This window comes from Podarcis bocagei (genome assembly GCF_964188305.1).
Source record: "Podarcis bocagei genome assembly, chromosome: 7".
Classification (NCBI taxonomy): Eukaryota; Metazoa; Chordata; class Lepidosauria; order Squamata; family Lacertidae; genus Podarcis; species Podarcis bocagei.
The window spans coordinates 2,111,618-2,137,380 of NC_138132.1; the positions used below are offsets into that span (position 1 = coordinate 2,111,618).

The 25,763-nt window shown below is 45.1% G+C and overlaps 1 protein-coding gene across 2 annotated transcripts in view; it reads right to left on the reverse strand.

Annotated features, from left to right (window-relative positions):
- DLL3 (delta like canonical Notch ligand 3) overlaps nt 1-25,763 on the reverse strand; it is a 176,599-nt gene that overhangs the window by 131,246 nt on the left and 19,590 nt on the right. Inside the window, exons 1-4 of one of the 2 annotated variants that reach the window (XM_081200417.1) lie at nt 25,125-25,185; nt 24,392-24,449; nt 13,603-13,860; nt 6,620-6,981 (exon numbers count right to left, since the gene is read on the reverse strand). In XM_081200417.1, coding sequence (XP_081056543.1) covers nt 6,620-6,981; nt 13,603-13,860; nt 24,392-24,449; nt 25,125-25,127 — 681 coding nt within the window. In that variant the 5' untranslated portion in view covers nt 25,128-25,185. Of the gene's footprint in view, nt 1-6,619; nt 6,982-13,602; nt 13,861-24,391; nt 24,450-25,124; nt 25,186-25,763 lie in introns of those variants that run through there. The other variant, XM_081200418.1, reaches the window with a different exon arrangement.

The window sequence follows — 25,763 nt, forward strand, 5'->3', positions numbered from 1 at the left end:
TCTGACCAAACTGCGGGAGGCAGTGCAAGACACGAGTGCCTGGCGTGCTCTGGTCCAGGGGGTCACGAAGAGGCGGACACAACTAAACGACAACAACAAAAGTTGAAACTGACTCCATTTAAAAGCAGTGCACCTGAAAGGGATTAATTAAACCCACTATTTAAAAAGTGAGAAGTATGGTTGATGTGTGTCTGGTTTTTGGAGTAAAAGTGACAGGCTAATGGGGATGCTAAGCCTTCCAGAATATGGCTTACCTCCTTAGTTTGTCTCACCAGGCACTTTTCTGTTCAGCTAATCTCCAGTGCTGCAAATGAACTCTTGTGTTTGGGGGCAGGGGGGGGGTTGTTAAGGAGATGTGTTGGGGAAGAGTGGTGTTGCTTCCCCTCATTCATGCACCTATTTACAGGTTCAGTCATGTCCTGGTGGCTTCATATAGGTGAACCAGCTCCTAGGGTTATAGTATCATATTCCAAAAAAAATAAAGGAAAACTCTGTCATTGGAATATACCCCTCCTAGAAAAATGCAATAAGGTTTATTTTCTTCTCTTTGCCCTCCTTCCACTACCAACACCTTCCCCTGAGTGACCAGATATAAAGGAAGACAGCAGGGCTCTGGGAACGCTAATAGCAGTGTAGAAGCAGAAAGTTTTAGAAGTTGCGGTTTCTTATGTTCTCCCTATTTCATGCTGCACTTCTTCTGTCAATAACAGACAGGGATACTAGCAGTGACACTGGCATTTTGACAAACTTGCAGGTACTCAGTGGATTGGGTACAACAAAGTGGCTAAAGGACCGAGCTACAAATAAAAGCAACCCTAATTCAAATCTCATCCCTGCTACAAACTCATTTGGTGGTCTTGCCTCTGCATCCTCAGCTGCCTCAGTTACAATATAGGGATAATAATTACACCCTACCTTACAAGGGTAAGGTGGTGAGGATTACTCAGCTATATTAAATGTTCTAAATATTCTAAAGTGTGCTATTTTTGTTTTGAGCAACAGACTCCACTGTGTTCATATTCACAGTCTGCTTTGGTGCCCCTTGGGCACAGAGAACGAGTTACATGGGTAATCATCATCATCATCATCATCTCCATGGATTGTCCTGAAGGAAATACAGTGGTACCTCGGGATACGTACTTAATTCGTTCCGGAGGTCCGTTCTTAACCTGAAACTGTTCTTAACCTGAAGCACCACTTTAGCTAATGGGGCCTCCTGCCGCCGCCGCGCCGCCGCAGCACGATTTCTGTTCTCATCCTGCAGCAAAGTTCTTAACCCAAGGTACTATTTCTGGGTTAGCGGAGTCTGTAACCTGAAGCGTATGTAAGCTGAAGCGTATATAACCAGAGGTACCACTGTATCTGTAAAAAGGTTAACAGTGAAAGTTGCTCAGAACTATTTGGAGAGGTTTGTACAAACTTGATGTCAGAATAAAAAAATTCCTTCCAGTAGCACCTTAAAGACCAACTAAGTTAGTTCTAGGTATGAGCTTTCGTGTGCATGCACACTTCTTCAGATACACGAAGTGTGCATGCACACGAAAGCTCATACCTAGAACTAACTTAGTTGGTCTTTAAGGTGCTACTGGAAGGAATTTTTTTATTTTGACTATGGCAGACCAACACGGCTACCTATCTGTAACTGGAACCATTGATGTCAGAAGTTCAAGTTCAAGATTTTCCAGTAGGTGGCACCCTTTGCTAAGATATCAACACTAAACACATGTTCACAGTACGAATAGCTGCAGCTCATGCATTTAAAAATCATTGCAATATAACACACAACATGCAACTATCAGGTGGGAAGGCTGACTAGTAAACAATTTTGAGGGCTAATTCAAGGCTGAATCAAGATGTAGGACATGTCAAAATGTTCTGGTGATCCAAGGATACACATTTGTAAGTGCTTAAGCGTTCAAACACACTTTTTACTCTAGAAGTAGTTCGGATTAAAGCATTATCAGGCACATGGGGTCCTTTATAGGAAAAGGACATGGAGTGCTGCCCACGAAAGTTCCCCATCTCCCCAGTTTTGCACTTAACATAAAAGAGCTCCCTGAGGGCAGAAAAAGCTAGGAAACTGCTGAGTTAAAGAAATGGGATTGAGTATAAATTTTCCATTTTCAAACATTATCCACAAGAGAAAGTGTGTTTGCAGGGGAGGGGGGAGGGGATGACATGACGACAAACCCTCACATTTAGGATACAAATGCTAATTTTAGCAAGTGATGTAGAATTTCCTTGACAATCCCACCCCTTTATATTTTTCTATTATGACAGGTGGGAAGAAAAAGGAAGAGGTGCAAAAAGTTTCAGTGCAAAGCTAAATGCATCTTTGCATGAAAAGGTGCACCTTTAAAAAAAAATGAAATTACATTATTTGGGGATAGGGCTAAGTGAAAAGTATCAGAGCACATTTGGAAGTGGAATTGATTCATTTTCTCCCCTGCTGCAGTCCTGAGACATACAGTGGTCCCTCGGGTTAAGTACTTAATTCGTTCCGGAGGTCCGTTCTTAACCTGAAACTGTTCTTAACCTGAAGCACCACTTTAGCTAATGGGGCCTCCTGCTGCTGCCGCCGCGTGATTTCTGTTCTCATCCTGAAGCAAAGTTCTTAACCTGAAGCACTATTTCTGGGTTAGCAGAGTCTGTAACCTGAAGCATATGTAGCCTGGAGCGTATGTAACCCGAGGTACCACTGTGTTCCATTTATGAAGCTGGTGTTTGATTTGGCAAGGGTGGAAAATTCTCCCCCAGTGGGCTTTGTGTTAAAATCCTGCAGCAGACACACATTTGTTCATGTGCCACTGAGCAAGCCACTTTGAATATTCCCTTTTACCTAAAAAACCTCCTTAAAACATCTGTGTAACCATTTGCTTCTTATCTGCTACAAAAATTAAGCCTGAGTATATGCAGCCTTCTTGTGTTACCCTTGCCCCCCCCCCCCATCAAGATTTAAAGCACAAGTTGCATCACTCAGGACACCAATGCGCATGCATTGTACTATATCAATAAAATAAAGCAGACTCTTTTAAGACCACCTGCAGGGATCAAAGCACAGGAGAGACAGAACAAGCAACAAGAAACCTAACATAGACGCATTTTCCCCACACTGAAAAATAGAAAATAAATAGAGGCACATTCCTCCCCAGAAACCTCACCTTTCAGCCATCTTGGGCTGGATCAGTTTCATTTAAGTGCAGCATAAACCATTTCTTTTTCATAATCCTGGTTTCCTAAACAAAGCTGTCATTGGCACTTCTAAATGCAAGAGCACCTTTGCTAGCTAAAGCCTGAACTCATTGCAAGGGTGTCTTGGTCAGGCACGGCAATGTCAAGTGAATAAATGTTTGTCCCCCTGGATTCCTAGAGGGTTAGGGCTTGGAAACCAGCATGCCAGGGTCCAGATCCCCACTTGCTGCCTGCTGTGCAAATTCTATTCAGTTTAATTCAGCGTAGCTTAGAAAGGAGAACTCCCCTAGTGACTTATGTCCTGTCTTCATCTCCCAAAGTGTTGCTCCAAATCTGCTACATGGGGTGACTGGCTTACGGCCAGACTGTCTGTACAAAACATATTCGCTCTCCCATTTGGGCTACTGAATTTCACCTCTGAAAGTTGTCATTCATCTCTGGGTTTGCCCTTATGACTTCTAGTATGTATGTATAAGGTAAAGGTAAAGGGACCCCTGACCATTAGGTCCAGTCGTGACCGATTCTGGGGTTGCGGCGCTCATCTCGCTTTACTGGCCGAGGGAGCCGGTGTACAGCTTCTGGGTCATGTGGCCAGCATGACTACGCCACTTCTGGCGAACCAGAGCAGTGCACGGAAACACCGTTTACCTTCCCGCTGGAGCGGTACCTATTTATCTACTTGCACTTTGACGTGCTTTCGAACTGCGAGGTTGGCAGGAGCAGGGACTGAGCAACGGGAGCTCACCCCGTTGCGGGGATTTGAACCACCGACCTTCTGATCGGCAAGTCCTAGGCTCTGTGGTTTAACCCACAGTGCCACCTGCGTACACATCGTTAATCCACTCTGTCACCATTTCACGCCACCATCATCATAGGTGCACACTGTGTGTGCTAACTCGGAAGTTGACAGGCAAGTTTTCAAACAAAGATAAGGCTCTTCTGATTTGCGAAATGACTAATCCTTGAGGATTTCCCTACAGCACCCTCTTCTTACAAAGCTGGCATTTCTGAATAACATTCTTGAGCAGAATCTGCAAATACTGTTCCCATTAGATATACGAGAAAAAGAACAGGCCCTCTACCTAGCTACAAGCCCCCCACGTTCAGAGTAGAGAAGTCATGGCAGTTACACAAATTTACCTTCGCAGTGCAGACATGCTCCTACAAGGGATTGCAACAGGGACAAAGGTAAGATTCTGCACTTAGGCAGGAAGAACCAGATGCACAAATATAAGATGGGGGACACCTGTCTTACTAGCAGTACTTGTAGAAAGGATCTAGGGGTCTTGGTGGACGACACGCTTAGGAGGAGACAACAGTGTGATGCAGCAGCAAAAAACAAGAATGTTATTCTAGGCTGCATCAACAGGAGTATAGCGTCCCGATCAAGGGAAGTAATAGTACCGCTCTATTCTGCCTTGGTCAGACCACACCTGGAGTACTATGTCCATTTCTGAGTACCACAGTTTAAGAAGGATGTTGACAAGCTGGAATGTGTGCAGAGAAGGGCGACAAAGACGATCAAGGGTCTGGAAACCAAGCCTTATGAGGAACAGTTGAAGGAGTTGGGGAGGTTTAGCCTGGAAAAGAGGAGACTGGGAGGAAATATGATAGCCACTTCAAGTATCTAAAGCGCTGTCACATGGAGGAGGGAGCATGCTTGTTTTCTCCTGCTCTGTAGGGTAGGACTTGAAGCCATGGCTGCAAGAAAGGAGATTCAGACTAAAAATTCGAAAAAAAACTTTCGGATAGTAAGAGCTGTTCAGCAGTGGAACAGATTCCCACAAGAGGTGGTGGACTCTCCTTCCTTGGAGGTTTTTAAACAGAGGTTGGATGGCCTTCTGTCATGGATGCTTTAGCTGAGATTCTAGCACTGCAGTGGGTTGGACTAGATGACCCCTGGGTCCCTTCCAACTCTAAGATTCAATGATTCTATGCATAAGTGGTCTTAGGGGTATGCCAGGTTTTACACAACTGAATTGGCATTTGAGTTGAGCACAGGGTACCATTCACACTAACCAAGGGAAACACTGGGCTTTGCTGCAACCATTAGGGGCACACCTTTCTCCAGCAGAGTTTTCTCAGATACACACTTTAGTACAGAAATGCCTTCCCCCAACCCTCAAAGGAAGTCTGTCATGTAATATGAGATAGAATTCGCATCTGGTTCCTAAGCGTGGTTCAGCATTATACTTGGCAGTGACAACATACAACCTGGGACTTCCATGGAGACTGCCACACCTTCCTGATGGTAGCTTCTAGTAGTTCTAAACCACAATTCCAGTGTATAAAAATACATCAGACATGGTCTCAATGTGCTTTACAACCTCCTTGTACAGTGGTGCCTCGCAAGACGAAATTAATTCGTTCCACGAGTTTTTTCGTCTAGCGAATTTTTCGTCTTGCGAAGCACGGTGTCGGAAAAGTTTTGGAAAAGCTTCAAAAATCACCAAAGTCTTCAAAAACCTCAAAAAAGGCGACCACACCGCGTTCTATGAGTTGCTCCTCGAAGTCAAGTCACAACTGTATTAACGGTGTTAAGAAAAAGGAATCAAACTTGCAAGACGTTTTCGTCTTGTGAAGCAAGCCCATAGGGAAATTCGTCTTGCGAAGCAGCTCAAAAACCGCAAAACCCTTTCGTCTAGCGAGTTTTTCGTCTTGCGAGGCATTCGTCTTGCGGGGCACCACTGTATGGTAAAAGGTAAAGGTAAAGGGAACCCTGACCATTAGGTCCAGTCGCAGACGACTCTGGGGTTGCGGTGCTCATCTCGCTTTATTGGCCGAGGGAGCCGGCGTACAGCTTCCGGGTCATGTGGCCAGCATGACTGAGCCGCTTCTGGTGAACCAGAGCAGCGCATGGAAACGCCGTTTACCTTCCCACCGGAGCGGTACCTATTTTTCTACTTGCACTTTGACGTGCTTTCGAACTGCGAGGTTGGCAGGAACAGGGGCTGAGCAATGGGAGCTCACCCCGTTGCGGGGATTTGAACCACCGACCTTCTGATCGGCAAGTCCTAGGCTCTGTGGTTTAACCCACAGCGCCACCCGCTTCCCCTTGTATGGTAGGCCATGTCTAATATGCAGAGAGTGAGAAAACAGCAGCTTCCCTAAGTGAGTTCATAGTTGGTGCAAGACTTCAACTTGCTCACAGAGCTCCTATAACTTTTCCTATTAGTAACCTACATTACCTCTCTTCAGTGTAGCCCAACACAATCGCTGCTTTCCAGGATTACTAAATGTGAATTTGGAAACATCCCAGAACACAGAAATTACATTATCCAAACAGATGCACCTGTAATCTTACGAGAGATACCTACGCATCTGCTGTTACGCGGTGGATGTGCAAAATGTACAAACTTACAGCAGTTGTGAGAATGGGTTTAGGAGAAAGGAAGGTGGAGTTTGAGGGTTAAGGTGCTATACTGACATTGCAGCTGCCTCCATTCTTGCAAGGGTTGCTGTCGCATTCGTTGGTCTCGATCTCGCATTTCGTCCCCGCAAAACCAGCCCGGCAGCTGCAGGTGTAGCTCCCCGGTCCTGTGTTGGTGCAGGTGGCGCCATTCTTGCACGGGCGGTGGTTGGTGCAGTAGTTGAGGTCTTGGTTGCAGAACAGCCCGCCCCAACCTTCTTGGCAGGTGCACTGCCAGGGCTGCACGCAGGTGCCATGGAGGCAGCCTGGGTAGCGGACGCACTCGTCGCAGAAGTGCCCTTGCCAGCCAATACGACACTTGCACTCTCCAGGTTTCTCGCAGTACCCGTGGCTGTTGCTGCAGCCGGGCAGACAAATTGCTGAAAAGAGTTAAACAGAAAAGAAGGGAGGGGAAGCAGAGAGAGGAGGAGGAGAGAGGGGGGGAAGAGAGCCAGTGCTGTTGCTGTATAGATTTCACGCGTCACGCCAACATCTGGCGCCTGCCGCTGCACCAAACAAAAGGCCCACATGCCACCCAAAAGGCGAGCCACCACAGGACAGGGCATGGCTGGCTTGGAACACGCGCCCCCTTTTAATCTCTGGCTGCTCTCCATTGTTCCTCAGTAACAAAAGCAGAGTGTCTGGGGAAAGAGGGGGGGAGCGTGTGTGTCCCCCCCCGACCCACTTTTAAAACTTGGCCTCCCCACCACATCCAGCTAAGGCACACTATAACAAAGGAATGGGGAATGTGTGGTTCACATGACCCTGGTTAATTATCCAGTCCCTCTCCCCCCCCCTTTTCCCCTTGGGAAGTTAAGCAGCCCCTCCATATGCCAAGGCTCCAAGGGGAAGCTTTGTGAGGCAATTAAACCGTTGTGATTTAAGGGACTGTAAAAGGAAGGATTCCCGAGTCCCACAGCCATTTCCATGGAGATGGGCAAAACCGACAAGCGCTGCGGAGCTAGGCAAAGTTTGCCCTTTCTGCCCATTATCCTGCTTCAACTTTTGAGGATTAGAAGGGGTTCACACGTGCACAATTTGTCTCTCCCCCCCCCCCAGTCTAATCCTTTTAACATCTAAATAACTCACAAATCTGTATGATCAACACAGGGTCACCATCTCTGATCCCAGAAACCTCAGGAAAAGACAGGCAGCACATTTGACCACACTTTCTGCTGTGAAAGGGGTAGCGCATCTGAGCTTCTTCAGAAAGTATCACAACTCCACACAGGTGAGGGAGAGCCATTTCCCGTTCCCAGAAGCATCATCCCAGAGATTGTGGTCTGGGAGCATTGGGTAGTCCTCGGCCACGTCATCCTTAAGCCGTCCAATTGGGACAGTCCAGGGGTGTGGTGCAGGCTATTGAAACTGCCCGCGGCCAAGGACTCGCCCCTGTTTTTCTTAGGTTGAAGGTGAGGGGAGGTAGTGGCCATCACCTACCCCTCCTAATTCAAGGGTATTCCGTTAAAGGAATCCAGGGGGCATGGTCTCTGTCCGAAGCCCCAGACTGGGGGGGTTAGGGCCATGGCATGACCCCTAGCGGTGACCCTGGGGGAGTCCCTAGTTGATGTGTATCAGCAGGGCTCCCCCTACTGGTGGTTAACCCTTCCAAGACTCCTGCAGACAGGCAGGAGTCAGGTATAGTTGTGTGGTTTCCAATGCCTAAGCCAATACCAAGGGACGCGGGTAGCGCTGTGGGTTAAACCACAGAGCCTAGGACTTGCCAATCAGAAGGTCGGCGGTTCGAATCCCTGCGACGGGGTGAGCTCCCGTTGCTCGGTCCCTGCTCCTGCCCACCTAGCAGTTCGAAAGCACGTCCAAGTGGAAGTAGATAAATAGGTACCGCTCCAGCGGGAAGGTGAACGGCGTTTCCGTGCGCTGCTCTGGTTCGCCAGAAGCAGCTTTGTCATGCCGGCCACATGTCCCAGAAGCTGTACGCCGGCTCCCTCGGCCAATAAAGCGAGATGAGCGCCGCAACCCCAGAGTCGGCCACAACTGGATCTAATGGTCAGGGGTCCCTTTACCTTTACCTTTAAGCCAATACCACTCACATTCTGTAACCAATAAACTTGTGGCCTTTTTCGCCCATTAACCTAAAAAGCTATTTCATGTGTCTTTATTCCACTTCTTGGGAGTGTATGGGACCTGGCCACACAACAATGTTTTCCTGGTCAAAAGGAATGACTTCTCTCTCCCTCACGGCATGAAAGAAAGGGTGTCTCTTGCTAGCGGTGGTTTTGCCTATTTTAAGAAAATCCCTTGCTTTCAATAGTGTGACAGTAGTAGATAGGTAGCCGTGTTGGTCTGCCATAGTCAAAATAAAAAAATTCCTTCCAGTAGCACCTTAAAGACCAACTAAGTTAGTTCTTGGTATGAGCTTTCGTGTGCATGCACACTTCTTCAGATACTTCTGAAGAAGTGTGCATGCACACGAAAGCTCATACCAAGAACTAACTTAGTTGGTCTTTAAGGTGCTACTGGAAGGAATTTTTTTATTTTTAATAGTGTGACAGTTTGGGAACCCAATTGCCTAAGTCAGAGAGACCAATCTCCCTCAAGCAACAGCCAGCCAAATGTTTCTGAAAGCTCAACCACAAGAGAATGATTAACATATTGGTTTCAGTTACGTTTCTTGGACAATATCTGTTTATAAGACCTCTCCTCTTTGATGGGTTTACTCAAACTTTCTTAAGACTATCTAAGCTAGGTCACACTAAGAGAGGTCACACCACCACAGCTTCTGGGAGTGAATTCTAAAAATAAATTTTGCACTAAACCTAACCAGACTGCCCATCCATTTCAATTAATGGGAGTGAGAAAAATATTTTAGGCACTTCAATCCATGGTTTATAACCTTTATTTTAGAAAAATTGCTTTAAAATTACTATTATTTTCTCTAAACTAACAACTCTTAGTCCTTCCCTACAATCCCTTGATCCTTCTAACTGCATTGACATTAAAACCCCAATCTATCCTTCATCACCAGCAATGTTTTTCTTTTGGTTGTCAGGGTCTATTTGTCAAGGCCTGGTAGCTATCTAAATTCTCCTATAGATGTGGGGTGTTAGGATATTTCCGTTCCACCTTAAAAGGGAGCAGGCTTTGTAAGTCACAGAGTCTGCGCATGTCCTGTTCACAGGATGTTTAAGTGTTTGCTGTTCCTTTCGTTTTTGCAGTCGGTCAGAGACGCTGACTCAGAACGGTCATGTTTTCCTTTGTTCTGTTCAACGCTAAATAAAGTCTGTAGATATGCTCTTCTGCGGTGCAGCTTTTCTGGCTGTGTTTTCTGCTGATAAACAGTGTGCACAAGCCTAAAATGTGGCAATCTATTTCTGAGGCTTCGTGTCGCTAACTGCTGGATCTGCCTGTCTACGGGAGATCGATGGACGTCCGGCAGCCGGCTTGGGGCCATGATGGACTATATCTCCCTGGCAGTATTCCCAACATAGGAGACTCTCAAAAGGCTGCAAATACACATAGAATCGTTTCTCCCTTACCTGCTTCAACGCCACTGTTTTCAACAATGGGGGAAATAAGGAAACTGTGGCCTTCCAGGTGTTTTCTGACTCCAGCAGCCAGCCTGGTCAGTGGCCAGGGCTGATGGGATTGTAACCTAGAAACTCACAGATGGTCATAGGTTCCCCATCTCTAGTCTATAGCTAAGGGGGTCAATTGCTCTGCAGTGTTTTGAACACTGTATACCCAGGTATATTTGATGACAGTGAGAATTACACTAAGAAGGCAGTTACAACCCGCCGCCCCCCTGGACACACACACACAAAAGGAGGGAGCTCTTTCAAACAGTGCAGAGTCAATGTTTCAGCACTGAAATTATGGTGAAAACTCTTGATTAACAGAAATAATGGGTTGTATTCAGAGGTGTTAAAGGTAAAGGGACCCCTGGGGTTGCGGCGCTCATCTCACTTTACTGGTCGAGGGAGCCAGTGTTTGTCTGCAGACAGTTTTTCCGGGTCATGTGGCCAGCATGACTAAGCCACTTCTGGCGAACCAGAGAAGCGCACGGAAACGCCGTTTACCTTCCTGCCAGAGCGGTACCTATTTATCTACTTGCACTTTGATGTGCTTTTGAACTGCTAGGTTGGCAGGAGCAGGGACCGAGCAACGGGAGCTCACCCCGTCACAGGGATTCGAACCGCCGACCTTCTGATTGGCAAGTCCTAGGCTCTGTGGTTTAACCCACAGGACCACCCGCATCCAGAGGCATTAGGGGTTAGCAAAACCAGCCCCTGCCAGGGGTGCAGGCCTGGTGTGTGTGTGGGTGGGTGGGTGGGTGTGCAAAAATCACCCCAGATATCTGTCTCCAGTTATCTGTGCATGGCCATGAGTTTAGACAAGAGCTTGGAGCTGAGCAGTAGGAGAAATGGCAAGTTTGCATGAAGGAAGACTGCTGGAAACTGTGTGTGTGTGTGTGTGTGTGTGTGTGTGTGTGTGTGTGTGTGTGATGTATTTGTGTGCGGTACTGCACCACCACTGTCAAGGCAAGATCAAGCGGGAGAGAAACTTACTGTCCTCTTGCACCACAGCACAAAGACGTGTGAAATCTTTTCCCCCTTTCTCCTTGCTTCGTCCTCACTTCAAATACTTCAAGTACTTAGGTCACATAAAATGTGTAATTTTTTCATGGGGCTACTGCAGTAAAGTGATTTTTTTCTGGGGAGGAGGGCACCAAAATACCTCCCTGCCAAGGTGCAAGGGACCCCGGGTACACCTCTGGTTGCATCCAGAGTAAACCTATTAAAATCAATGGACAAAACTAACTTAAGTCTGCTAAAATTAATGGGTCTACTCTGAGTAGAGCTTGTCTGGATATATCCCATAGCTACCATATGTTAAGGCAGCAAGTTTGATACAGAGGTGTTAAACCACCAAAAAAACTCCTACCGCTATGGATTGACTTGGAAGAAAAGTGATCCATGATTAAGAATGTAAGAACTACCTTGCTGGCAAAGCTCATTTAGTCCAGCATCCTGTTTCCAACCGTGGCTGGGAAAGTATCTCTAGGAAACCCATGACGAGAGAACGAAGGTGACATACCGTATTTTCCGCTCTATAGGACACACCCGACCCTAGGACGCACCTTGTTTTAGAGGGGGAGAACAAGGGGAAAAAATTCTCCCCCTCTCTGCTCAGCGCCCCTTCAGCAAAGCGGCAGGAAAAACGGAGCCGCTTCCATTTCTCCTCCCGCTGGGCTGAAGGGGCGCTGCGCAGCTCTCCCTCTCTGCTGAAGCCAGGAGAGTCTTGCTCTCCCGGTTTCAGCAAAAGGAACCCGAAGCCTCCAGAGCACAGCGGGAACTCGCGCTGCGCTCCGAAGGCTTCAGGCGGCTATCCCTGAAGCCTGGAGAGCGAGAGGGGTCGGTGTGCACTGACCCCTCTCGCTCTCCAGGCTTCAGCGAAAGCAACACGAAGCCTCCGGAGCACGGAGGGAGCACTGAAGCCAAGGAGCCTGCATTCGCTCCATAGGACGCACAAACATTTCCCCTTAATTTTTGGAGGTGAAAAAGTGCATCCTATAGAGCGAAAAATACGGTATTTCAACCTTTTACCCCACCAAAATCAACTGACATTCTGGGGTACGCTGCCTCCATACCTGGAAGTTCCATTTAGCCAACACAGGAAATAGCCGTGAATAAACCCAACCCTATCTGTATTTCTTATAATATGAAAGCCATCTACCCTAGTGAACCATCACAAATCTTCTGGCAGAGAACGCCATTGTGTGAATAAATAGTTGGTCTGTCCGGGATTTACTGCCAACCAAATTAGTGGAGAGACTCTGAACTCTAATGTTATGGGAGAGGGAAGAAAACCTCTCTTCCTTTCTCTGCACCATAAATAATTTTACAAGCCCATCACATGCCCTTAGTCACCTCTCTTCTAAACTATAAAAGCTCAATATAGCTTTTTCTCAACGGAAAAAAGTTCCAGTCGCTTGTTCTGTTTTTCTCCCTTTTTCTGTTTCTACAGTATGTAAAGTATTTTTTGCTCTATAAGACTCACTTTTCCCCTCCTAAAAAGTAAGGGGAAATGTGTGTGCGTCTTATGGAGCGGATGCAGGCTGCGCAGCTCTCCCAGAAGCCAGAACAGCAAGAGGGATCGCTGCTTTTGCTTTGTAGCAATCCCTCTTGCTGTTCTGGCTTCTGAGATTCAGAATATTTTTTTTCTTGTTTTCCTCCTCCAAAAACTAGGTGCGTCTTGTGGTCTGGTGCGTCTTATAGAGCGAAAAATACGGTACATTATATACTTCATGACCAATCTTACTTCATTTCTTTTTCATTGTTTTTAATGTGGTTTAATGTTGTAATCCTCCCTGGAACCATAGGGTGAAGTGCAGGTAATAAATACCTCATAAAAGTAATAATATCCTCTAGAGGGGAGCAACCACATGGACACACATTATTCCATATGTAGCCACCCTTTACTAATATGTAAAGGCTATTATGATACTGGCTATTTTAAACCCCTTTCCTAATAATTCTTAGCAGAACAGATTCCACAACAAAAGTCTGCCACCCCATGCAGGCATGGCCAAACGTGGCCCTCCAGCTCTTTGGGGACTACAATTCCCATCATCTCTGACCACTGGTCCTGTTAGCTAGGGATGATGGGAGTTGTAGTCCCAAAACAGCTGGAAGGCCACGTTTGGCCATGCCTGCATAGGGTTGCAGACTTTTGTTGCCACAGGGATCTGTATGTAGGTCACTAGAAAACACCATATACTCTCCTACTATAGATGCATTGAGAATTTAGTATTGGCCACCTGGCATTGATTTTTCAGCTGTGGTTCCTACACTGCAGGGGGTTGGACTAGATGACCCTTGGCGTACCTTCCAACTCAACAGTTCTATGATTGTATTGTTTTATGTTAAACGGGAGTCGTGTTAAATTCATGCCAGTGAAATGCCAGCGTCTCAACTCTACTCCTTCCCCCTACTACTACAAGCTGTGGTTGCTACACCCTCCTCTCCTTAGAGGTTACTTACGCTCAGAGCAGTATTCGCCCCGCCACCCTGCCAGGCAGATTCGGCTGCCCAGCTCATTGCAGGCGTAGTGCCCAAAGGTATCGTCCCGCGGCCGGCAGTAGTCCGAGCAGCTTTCCCCATAGTAGTGCTCATCGCAGGTGACGTGGTAGGAGTAGCGCAGCTCACTTTGGTCTCCCAGCTGCACATCTTGCGACCAGTCCTCACCCACAGCCAAGCGGCGGCGTGTAGCCAAGCGACTGATCAACCTCTGGGCATCCTCTGGAGAAAGGGAGAAAAGAAGTTGGCAGATGGATGGCTCATCAAGCAATGGGAGGAATGGTGGGCAGCAAGAGATGCACCTCCAGCCAGAAGTGTTGAATGGTCACTGTAAAATGTGAAGGTTCCTTATTGTCTCACAAGTTGTGTATGTCTTTAAGGGCCAGGGCAAATAACGAGACCCAGTCTTACAGCTGTGAAACATAGCAGGTGCTGCTAAATTGTGTTAATTAAGCTGTGTCAGCATTTGGGCATAGTATATAAGGAGCAGCACCTCGCTCTCTCATCACCCTGGGGGATGGGTTGGTGGTTGGGTCTGGTTTGTTGTTGTTATTGTTAAGTTGTGGGCGAACATATCAGATGACACAGCGATTCTTCCAAAGCAGCTCTTTATTTGTAAGCTGGAACAGAACTGAAGAGCTTATATAGAGCTCCAGAACAATTGTAACTGTTGCAACTTGCTAAAACTATCCAATCACAGAATGTCACTTTTCGATCCTTCATTTGCATACAAACTATCCAATCACAGAACGTCACTTTCGATCCTTCATTTGCATAACTATCTACAGTATCCCCCTGCTGGCCCAGGGTGAGAACATCAGTACATAACAGTTATCTTTAGTGTAAAAGGAGTTTTTGTTTTGTTATTAAAACCTGGTTAAAGTTCTTTTTGAGTTCCTTGTTATGCATGGTCTCCCCAGCAAGCTCTCTGCAGCGCTACTAAACTGCAAATAGCCAACAAGAAGTGAGGTTCAAACCTTTGAATCCAAGAATCACAGGCTCTTGGAAGGAAGGGGCTTCAAGAAAATGTGCTGGAAAAAGCTCTGTGCACATCAAAATGAGCAAATTCATACTGGATACTTCTCTAGAAGCTAGTCAGGAGAGCACACTTCACATCTGTACTGGTCGCATGCGCACTTGAGGGGAAAGGTACGGGCAGAGTACAGCCATCGTGCCAGCCATCTCCTCCATGAAACGGCCCAATCCTCTTTTTAAAGCCACCCAAGTAGGTGGCCGTCACTGCCTCCTGTTCCATAGTTTAACTCTGCACTGTGTAAATAAATACTTTATCATCTAATATTGAGCCTCATTGGATGCCCCTGAATTCTAGTGTTGTGAGAGGGAGAAACACTTTTCTCTATTCACTTTTCCCATGCCACGCATGAGTTTTATAAACTTATTTAAGGACACGGGTGGCGCTGTTGGTTAAACCACAGAGCCTAGGACTTGCCGATCAGAAGGTCGGCGGTTCGAATCCCCACAACGGGGTGAGCTCCTGTTGCTCAGTCCCTGCTCCTGCCAACCTAGCCGTTCAAAAGCATGTCAAAGTGCAAGTAGATAAATAGGCACCACTGTGGTGGGAAGGTAAACGGCGTTTCCGTGCGCTGCTCTGGTTCACCAGAAGCCTCTTAGTCATGCTGGCCACATGACCCGGAAGCTGTACGCCGGCTCCCTCGGCCAATAAAGCGAGATGAGCGCCGCAACCCCAGAGTCAGCCACGACTGGACCTTATGGTCAGGGGTCCCTTTACCTTTTAAGGACACCTCTTACTCACCTTTGAACTAAAAAGTTCCAAATGTTGCATTTCCTCATAGTGGAGTTGCTCCATCCCCTTTAACATTTTGGTTGCCCTTTTCAGAACCTTTTCCAATTCTATAATATCCTTTTTGAGATGACCAGAACTGTACGAAGCATTACAAATGCCGTCACACAATAAATATAAAAGAACCTTGGGATTCTTTACTACTACTCCACGTTTGTGTACATGTTTTTCCTGCTCCTTATTTTATCCTCACAAGAACCCTGTGGTAGGTTAGTCTGAGAGACAGTAACTGGCCTAATAATAATAATAATATTTTATTTATATCCCGCCCTCCCCGGCCAAAACCGGGCTCAGAGCGGCTAACAACAAGTAAAATTGCACAGTGTACATAAAATCAAACAGTCAATTAATTAAAATACATACTAAAATCAATTCAGAATCAAATTAATGGCAACCATTGGGCTAGAGTTCTATGAGGATTACAGAAGGAGAGGGGTCAGACTGTGCCTTGGCCAAAGGCCTGGTGGAACAGCTCCGTCTTGCAGGCCCTGCAGAAAGATGTCAAGTCCCACAGGGCCCTGGTCTCTTGTGGCAGAGCGCTCCGCCAGATCGGGGCCATGGCCAAAAAAGCCCTGGCTCTGGTTGAGGCCAGCCTAACCTCTTTGTTAGTGGCCCAGGACCCCTTTGTTGTTGTGGCCCGGGACCTCCAAGATGTTTTTGTTTGAAGACCGTAAGGTCCTCCGTGGGACATACCAGGAGAGGCGGTCCCGTAGGTACAAGGGTCCTATGCCGTATAGGGCTTTAAAGGTTAAAACCAGCACCTTGAACCTGATCCTGTACTCCACCGGGAGCCAGTGCAGCTGGTATAGCACCGGGTGAATGTGATCCTGCGGCAAGGACCCCGTAAGGAGTCTCACCATGGCATTCTGCAAGGCACCAAGGAAGCGTCATGGGTGAGCAGATATCTCAATCTTGTGCCCCCTAACCGCTACGCAAAACTAGCTGTTATCTGTGTCCTTTCATTGCTTTTCTAGTAATAACATTTTCTCTTAATAACATTTTGATTGTAGATTGTTGCTGTTTTTCTACAATGATCCAAATGGTCACACCTGAGGACCAGAAACACATCTTGAACTTCATAAACCATGGCTTATCCTGCTTCCTAAAGCTTAGCAAAATAGTAAAGGTAAAGGGACCCCTGACCATTAGGTCCAGTCGTGGCCGACTCTGGGGTTGCGGTGCTCATCTCGCTTTATTGGCCAAGGGAGCCGGCGTACAGCTTCCGGGTCATGTGGCCAGCAGGATTAAGCCGCTTCTGGCGAACCAGAGCAGCGCACAGAAATGCCGTTTACCTTCCCGCCAGAGCGGTACCTATTTATCTACTTGCACTTTGACGTGCTTTCGAACTGCTAGGTTGGCAGGAGCAGGGACCGAGCAACGGGAGCTCACCCCGTCATTGCGGGGATTCGAACCGCCGACCTTCTGATCGGCAAGTCCTAGGCTCAGTGGTTTAACCCACAGCGCCACCCGCGTCCCCTTTAGCAAAATAAGGATGCTATTATTAAGATGGACAGCTGTGTGCGCCAACCATTACTTCCAGGCTTGATGAGTTTTCTGGGATGGTGCAGAAGCAAAGGAGACATGCAAAATGTGAGTGCAGAACCCAGCTTCCAAAGAAACTACCATTTCCTTGTGTGTAAATTCCTATCACTTGTGGGGTATGTTTGAAACTGTTGATGCCTACAAAGATTTCAGAAGCTAAAGAAGTTTGACCGTCACTGTGTGTAGGGCATTAGCTATCCTACATCTGGGACCCCCCATGTGGTACCTCTGGACACCACAATTCCAACTAAGGCTCCTACTTTTTATTTGCTAAGGATAGAAATTGTTTTTTGCTAGGAGGGGTTTTCCTGCTTCTTGTCTGTATTTTGTTTCGTGAAGGGGCGCTGTCTATGGGGGCAGGGGTTGATCACAGTCAGTGTTTCTTCTTTCAAATGGGTATTTTGTGATGTCCATAACAGCTTTTATTTCCAGTTCTGCTCCTGAGCCTCTCCCCTTGACTGCCCAAACCAGAATTACACAATATGAAATTATGCAAATTTGTTCCCATTTCCACAGATCACACTGTGGTCATAATATTTTAAGTGCAGTATTTGAGATTGCCTGAACTCTGAATACAGAGCCCTGGTTAGTGAGGGGAGGTGAGAATATTTTCCGGGGCCCCTGGTTCCTTACATGTAAGTGCAGTCTTTGAAGAGCTCTCATTTTGAATGAAATAGTCATGTAAGGATTTAACGGCACTCTGAGAAGTATTTTTAGGCTTTTAGAGATTTTTTCCAGGCTCATGGGTTTCATTCATGGCCCGACCTGGCCACAGTGATCCATGCAACGGTCACCTCCAGGCTTGACTACTGTAATTCGCTCTACATGGGGCTGCCCTTGAAGCTGTCCCAGAAACTCCAGCGGGTGCAGAATGCTGCAGCGAGGCTCCTCACGGGGTCTCTGCCATGGGATCACATTCATCCGGTGCTTTACCAGCTGCACTGGCTCCCGGTGGAGTACAGGATCAGGTTCAAGGTGCTGGTTTTGACCTTTAAAGCCCTTCATGGCCTAGGACCCTCGTAGCTATGGGACCGCCTCTCCCGATATGCCCCACGGAGGACCTTAAGGTCCATGAATAGCAACACCCTCGAGGTCCCGGGCCCTAAGGAAGTCAGATTAGCCTCAACCAGAGCCAGGGCCTTCTCAGTGATGGCCCCAACCTGGTGGAACGCTCTGTCTCAGGAGACCAGGGCCCTGCAGGATCTGATTCTTTCCGCAGGGCCTGGAAGACAGAGTTGTTCCACCTGGCCTTTGGCTTGGAGTCAATTCGATTCCCTCCCCCTCTTTCTTTTTCCTTTTTCCTTTCTCCTCCTGTGATGAGGCTGTATTGTAATATTTTAATGTTTCAATATTTTAATGTTGTATTTTAATCTTGTTTTTAAGTTGTATTAATTCAACTTGTTTTTATTATTGCTTGTTAGAAGCCCTGAGCTTGGCCATGGCTGGGGAGGGCAGGGCGTAAATAAAAATTATTATTATTATTACCACAAGGTGTAGCAATAGAATTCCCTACAGCACCCCACTTTTTAATTACATTTTTTTTTTTTACACCTCAGGAAGAACTTATTTTCAGACAATTCAGGCTTGGAATAAGCCTCATTTCAAGCATCTATGTTTCTTCTCCATTCCCCCGATTATTATTAATAAATATGTATACTGCTTTTCATCCATAGATCAGCTAACTAGGAGCTGCCTGGTTCATTTCTCATCTTTGTATGAACTCTCTGTGAGACCTTTAGGCAAACCACTTCTTTTTCAGCAGGACTGACATAAACTCGGGCAGTAAAAGATAATTAAAAGGGAATATAATGGGAAGTTATTAATTAGATATAAATTGGTTCTGCAGTAGTAAAAAGATACAAAATAAGGAAACACAGAAGGGCGGGGAGGGAAGTCGAAGAAAATATGGATCGATCATGTAAAGACTGTGGGGTGGGGTGTTTTTTTTGTTAAAATACATATATGAGAAAATTAAACATAAAGTAACATTTATAAAAGAAAAAAAGCTTCAACACCTCCACTCCTGCCTATAACAGGAGGAGGATACTGGGGAGAAAACAGTGTTACACTATCTGTATTTCATATTCTTCATCATCATACATTATTAGGGAAGGAAAGAGACTAAGAAGTGATTTGACATCTTTAAATACAGTGGTACCTCGGTTTTTGAACAGCTTAGTTCACGAACAATTTGGAACCCAAACGCTGCAAAACCGGAAGTAAGTGTTCCGGTTTCCAAACATTTTTTCGGAAGACGAAAGTGCTCCGTTTTGCGTCCCCTTGTCTTTCCTGTTGCGCTTCTAATTTGTGCCCCCTCCCAATTGTAATTCAAGCCTTCCGTTTCCAATTGCAGTGTTCTAAAGTGATATTTGGAGCTTATATTTGGTGCTTTTGTTTTTGCTATTTGTTTTGCGTTTTGCGTTTTGAGGCTTTTTCGCTTCATTTGTTTTTGTGACTGTGTGGAACCCAGTTCAGCTAATGATTGACTGATTGTGTGACTGTGGAAATGAATAAAAGCCCCCCCCCCCCCTTCCAAACAAGGACTATCATCAGTGCAGGTAAGAAATAATAATAATTTAAATTTTTATCATCTAAAATACTGATTTATTTATTTTATAGTACAGTACATTGATTATTGCTTTCATTTTAGGGATCAATGGTCTTGTTAGATAGCAAAATTCATGTTCAATTGCTGTTTTAAGGGTTGTTTTTAAAAGTCTGGAACGGATTAACCTGTTTTGCATTACTTCCTATGGGAAAGCGCACCTTGGTTTTGGAACACTTTGGTTTAGGAACGGACTTCCGGAACGGATTAGGTTTGAGAACCAAGGTACCACTGTATCCGAAGGGCTGTCACATGGAAGAAGGAAATAAGCAGTTGTCTTCTCTTTAAAAGACATCTGAAGGCAGCCCTGTTTAGGAAAGTTTTTAATACCGTATTTTTTGCACCATAACACTCACTTTTTTCCACCTAGAAAGTAAGGGGAAATGTCTGTGCGTGTTATGGAGGGAATGCCTACAGGTGGCATGCCTACGGATTTTCCTTCTCTAAAAACTATGTGCGTGTTATGGTCGGGTGCGTGTTATAGAGCGAAAAATACGGTAATTAATGCTGTATTGTTTTTAACACTTGATTGGGAGCCGCCCAGAGTGGCTGGGGAAACTCAGCCAGATGGGCGGGGTATAAATAAAATTATTATTATTATTATTATTATTATTATTATTATTATTATTATTATTATTATTATTATTATAGCTTGTTTTCTGCTGCTGGGCTGGGGAGGGTAGGACCCGAACCAATGAATTCATATGACAAGAAAGGAAATTCCGACTAAATGCTAGGAAGAACTTTCTGACGATAAAAGCCATTTGACGGTGGAATGGATTCCCTTGGAAGGTGGTTGGCTTTCCTGCATTGGAGGTTTCCAAGCAGAGGTTAGATGGCCATCTGCCAGGGATTTCTTAGCTACCATTCCTGCCTTGCCGGGGGTTGGACTAGATGACCCTTGAGGGTCCCTCTTCCAACTCTGAAGTTTTACAATTCAATACACACACACACACAAAAAAATGGTTGCATCTGCACAAAACTGCATGGCTAACAATATATTTGACAGACATCAGAATGAATCAAAAGCGAAAACCCACAAACATTTGAAAATATATACATATGAAATTTTAAGGATAATTCATAAGCCTTTCTGGTACACATTTTTAAAGGAACAGTTTTACCTCAAAACTTATTAGGAGTAAGGAATGTAGTCCTTTCTAAGATAAGGCTCACTTTGTGAGAAGAATTACAGTAACATTCTATTTAAGATAAAAGAGAGTGTTGAGACAAGTTAAGATAAATATAGGATGGAGATGTTACAAACGTGCAAAATAAAAGGTAACAGAAGGAAACCAGAAAAAGGACGGAGGGAAGTCGGATCCTCGGCAGGGCAAAAGGGATAATGGTTGTTACATTATGGTACTATATAATTGTTAGAATTTGAAAATCAATAAAATTATATGCAAAAGAAAGAAAAGAAAAGAAAAGAAAAGAAAAGAAAAGAAAAGAAAAGAGGAGTGTAGTCCTGTTTACGGAAGCTTTTAATGTTTGACGGTCTATTGTATTTTAATAGTCATACCTCGGGTTGAATATGCTTCAAGTTGAGCGTTTTCGGGTTGCGCTCTGTGGCGACCCAGAAGTAACAGAATGCGTTATTTCCGGATTTCACCGCTCGCACATGCACAGACGCTCAAAATGACATCACGCGCATGTGCGGAAGTGGCGAATCGTGACCTGCGCAGATGCTGGTTGCCTTCGCTTCAGGATGCGAACGGGGCTCCCGAATGGATCCCGTTCACATCCAGAAGTACCACTGTATTTTGTTGGAAGCTGCCCAGAGTGGCTGAGGAAACCCAGCCAGATGGGTGGGGTATAAATAAATTATTATTATTCTAAAAAGGAGACCGTTTACCAAAAAAAACCAACAACAAACCGTGTTGAGGATGAAGGAAGTCAATTAGAAGAAAAGTTACAGGTAGGTAGCCGTGTTGGTCTGCCGTAGTCGAAACAAAATTAAAAAATTCCTTCTAGTAGCACCCTAGAGACCAACTAACTTACCGTATTTTTCGCACCATAGGACGCAGTTTTTCCGTCTTAAAAACTAAGGGGGAAAGTCTGTGAGTCCTATGGAGCGAATGCAGGGGGGGAGGCAAGCAGGAAAAGCCCCCAAGAGCCACACACAAGCTTCGAGCGGCTCTTGCGGGCTTTTCCCCAGGAGGGAGAAGGGACTGACGCGGCCAGTTAGTCCCTTCTCCCTCCTGGGGAAAAGCCTTGCACAACCTCTCCAGCCGGGGGGAGGCTGCGCAAGGCTAAAGAGGAAGCCAGGGCAGCGAGCGCGATCCATCCTCTTTAGCCTTGCGCGCCTCTCCAGCCGCGGGAGGCTGTGCAAGGCTAAAGAAGCCAACTTTTTAAAAATCTCTCTATCTCTACCTCTTTTTCTTTCTTCGTCCTTTCTCCACCCCCTTATTTTCCTCTGGATCAGTGTTTTTATCTAACGTTTTAGTTTGGAGGGGGGGATATTATAAAAAAGGAAACTTTGCAACTTTTATTTTGGTATACAATAAAAACAGATTAAACAAAACACAAAAGAAGGAAATAGCATAGAAGAGGAAGAGAAAAGGGAAAGAGGGGGGATACAAAGCCATTTACCAGAGGTAGATCTTAACCCTTGCCTCACCTGGGAGCTTCTCTGGGCAGGTATTCCCTCGGCTTAAGTGGGGTAGGGGGAAGAGTGGCAGGTAGGGGGGTACCTACCTAGACACTGAAGCCACATGTCTCTCCGATGAAAATTGGGAGTGGGCATTGTGTGAAGTGGCTGTGGATCTCCTGCCGCAGAATTGTAGGACTGTATAGAGTTGGGAGGGCCACCCGAGGGTCATCTAGCCCAGCCCCCTCACAATGTAGGAATCACAGCTAAAGAACGCCAGGCAGATGGTCCCCCAACCGCTGCTTAAAAGCCTCCAGTGGTGGAGACCCCAACACCTTCCGTGGTCATAGAATTGTGGGGTTGGAGGGGAACCCCAGGAGTCATCTAGTCCAGCCCCGGTGGACAGCGGGCGCGATCCATCCCGTTGTGCAAGGCTAAAGATGCTGTGCAAGGCTAAAGAGGAAGCGCGCATCCTGTCCGTGGCTCTTTGGGGCTGGGGGGGGGGAATAATAATTTTTTCCTCGATTTCCCCCTCTAAAAACTAGGTGCGTCCTGTGGTCCGGTGCGTCCTATAGAGCGAAAAATACGGTAGTTATTGGTATGAGCTTTCGTGTACATGCAAGAAATATCTGAAGAAGTGGTATCTGAAGAAGTGTGCATGCACACGAAAGCTCATACCAATAACTAACTTAGTCTCTAATGTACTACTGGAAGGAATTTTTTTTATTATGGTACATATATATTATTGATTATTTGTTTTGTATAAGTTTTCGTACATTATCATGTCTTATTTGTATTTTTTTGTGTGTGTTTTGTTGTTTGTTTTTCTTTTGATTCTGTACTATTATTTTCACTTTAGTTTGACAAGTGTGTGTGTGTGTGTGTATGTGTTGTAAATAAACTCAATGAAAACAAAAAAGGAATGTAGCGCTTTCTATATCTCTCACACGATAACTTTCCTATTCCTGCCCCCTTAATGTATTTTTTGGTCATTGTTTCATCGTTCTCTTATTGCTTTGGGTGCTATTGGCCTACATTACAGGAATGTTGTTTGGACTTATCATGAATGTGCAGCACTTTGAATATTTTCACTGTATATTTATTTATTTATGGTTGCCATCAATTTGATTAGAATTAATTTTATAATGAATGGTGATTTTTAGAACGATTTTAGAATGGTGTATTATTTTATTGTTGTTAGCCACCCTGAGCCCGGCTTTGGCTGGGGAGGGCAGGATATAATAATAATAATAATAATAATAATAATAATAATAATAATAATAATAATAATTATTATTATTATTATTATTATTATTATTATTATTATTATTATTATTTACACTTGATCTTAGCCAAAAGGCTGAGAAGCGATGGCTAAAAAATCCACCTCTATTGGTCTGTCACACACCCCCCCCAACTGTATTACCTGGGTTATGAAGGCGCCCAAAAGATGTTAAAGCAAAGATTATGGGATAATGCACACAGTGACTTGCGATCTCGATCACACGCAGTCTGTAGTCCGCTGGCAGTAGGAGTACAATATGGGCATGTCTTTAAGTTAACACCTTACATTAAAAACCTGACAGTACCAAACTACCGAAGGCTTTTCACCAAAGCCAGACTAAAGGTCTTTCCTTCTGCAGTGTTGGATGGCAGGTTGAGAGGAGTTCCCTACCAGGACAGACTTTGCTTGTGTGCTCAAGACTCCATAAAACATATTTTGTTGCATTGTGCAAAATATGAGCAGGCCAGGGCTGAACTGATACTACCCTTGCTGGTACCTTTCCCGGGAAAATCAGAGGCTCCAGTGGCGTAGCGTGGGTTGTCAGCACCCGGGGCAAGGCAAGTAATTTGCGCCCCCTAACCTGTGGATTTGCGCCCCCTAACCCGTGGATTTGCACCCCCTAACCCCCAGATGTTGCGCCCGGTGCGGCCGGCCCCCCCTGCACCCCCCACGCTACGCCACTGAGAGGCTCACTATGTCAGGTTCCTATTGGAAGACCGGACAAACGCTAGAACGTTAGCAGTGGCAAAGTTTTTATCGGTGGTTGCAAGAACCAATGAGCCCTATATTCTAAACAAAATGCTTGTTTAACCTGGAGGTAGGGCTGTATGAATTGTGTATTGATTTGTAATGATTTGTTTGGTCTCTGAACTGTAATAAAGATTGATTGATTATTTATTTTTAACTTACCTGTCGATGGCTCACCTGATTCTGCCCTCCAAGATTCAATAATGAGGGAAAAGGTGCCCTGGGAGAGAAGGAAGAAGAGAAAAGACAAGTGAGAGACTTGAGGAAATACAGCAGAAGTTTTTCTACTGTAAAAAGCTGCCAGTTTTCAATACTCATGAGGGAGTTAATTTGGCAAAAAAACCAACAATCCCAAGTTTAGAATAGCCCCCAAGCATACAGAACATGGGAGAACCTCAATTTCCCTTAATTTAAACATTTATATCCCACCGTTTAAACCTGTAAGCACATTTGTGGCAGCACACGACAGAAGAAAAATCCTTTGAAACATTCGTTAAAAACACACACACACACACATTCGATTGACGTTGGCGAGAGACCGAGTTGAGAAATAAGACCGAGGGTACATACTGATATAGGAATGTATTAGATAAAATGTAAAGAAATATACAATAATAAGAGTACATTCATTTGTAAAAAAGGAATATACAACGGGAAGTCCAAAGTGTTGGCACATATATGATTTTGGAATAGTTTTTTGTCCTTGTTTCTCTTCTTTAGCTATATAAACCTTGTATATAAACTTGGTATACATGCTGAAAATTATATTATAATAAGCCTTGTGGTGTAATATGATAATGTTTACCGATGTAATATAAGAACTTAAATAAATAAAACTCAAAAAAATAAAAATAACACACAAACACACTTTCTCTCTCAAAAAAAATCCACAAACCATCAGTCATCATAAAATCTGCTCCCTTTTTGCAATTTGTTGAACAGGGTCCAAACCACTTTAATGAAACCTGTGAGATTGGGTCTGCCACAGTCAAAATAAATTAAAACAATTCTTTAAAAAGGTAGTTTAAAAGACTCTTCTTAAAAACCTAAAAACTCCCTTAAAAGAATCAAGTCTTCAAAAGAGTTGTATTATACTCAGTTGGTCTCTAAGGTGCTACATTATAATTTTTAAATTCTTTTTAAAGGATTGTTTTAAAGACTTTCTTAGATCATATAACTTTATTGAAGACTTGTTCTTTTAAGGGAGTTTTGGGGTTTTTAAGAAGAGTCTTTTTAGCTATCTTTTTAAAGAATTGCTTTAATTTATTTTGACTGTGAGACTGGGTTATACGCCTTCTCCACGTTTGAACAGCAGCCTGGCCTCCCACAACAAACTACTTTTGAAGTAAAATTGAAGAGGGGGAGGAAGAAAAGCTATCTGCATATTTTGTTAGCAAATATGTCACTTGTGGAGGCTTCTACCAACCAGAGGGGGACAGTTATGTGAACAGGAATGGTTGCTGAGGACAATGGCCGAATCCCAGCAGCCCCCAAAATGGCGGCACTCTTGCCTTTCCAGAATGGGCCTGATACG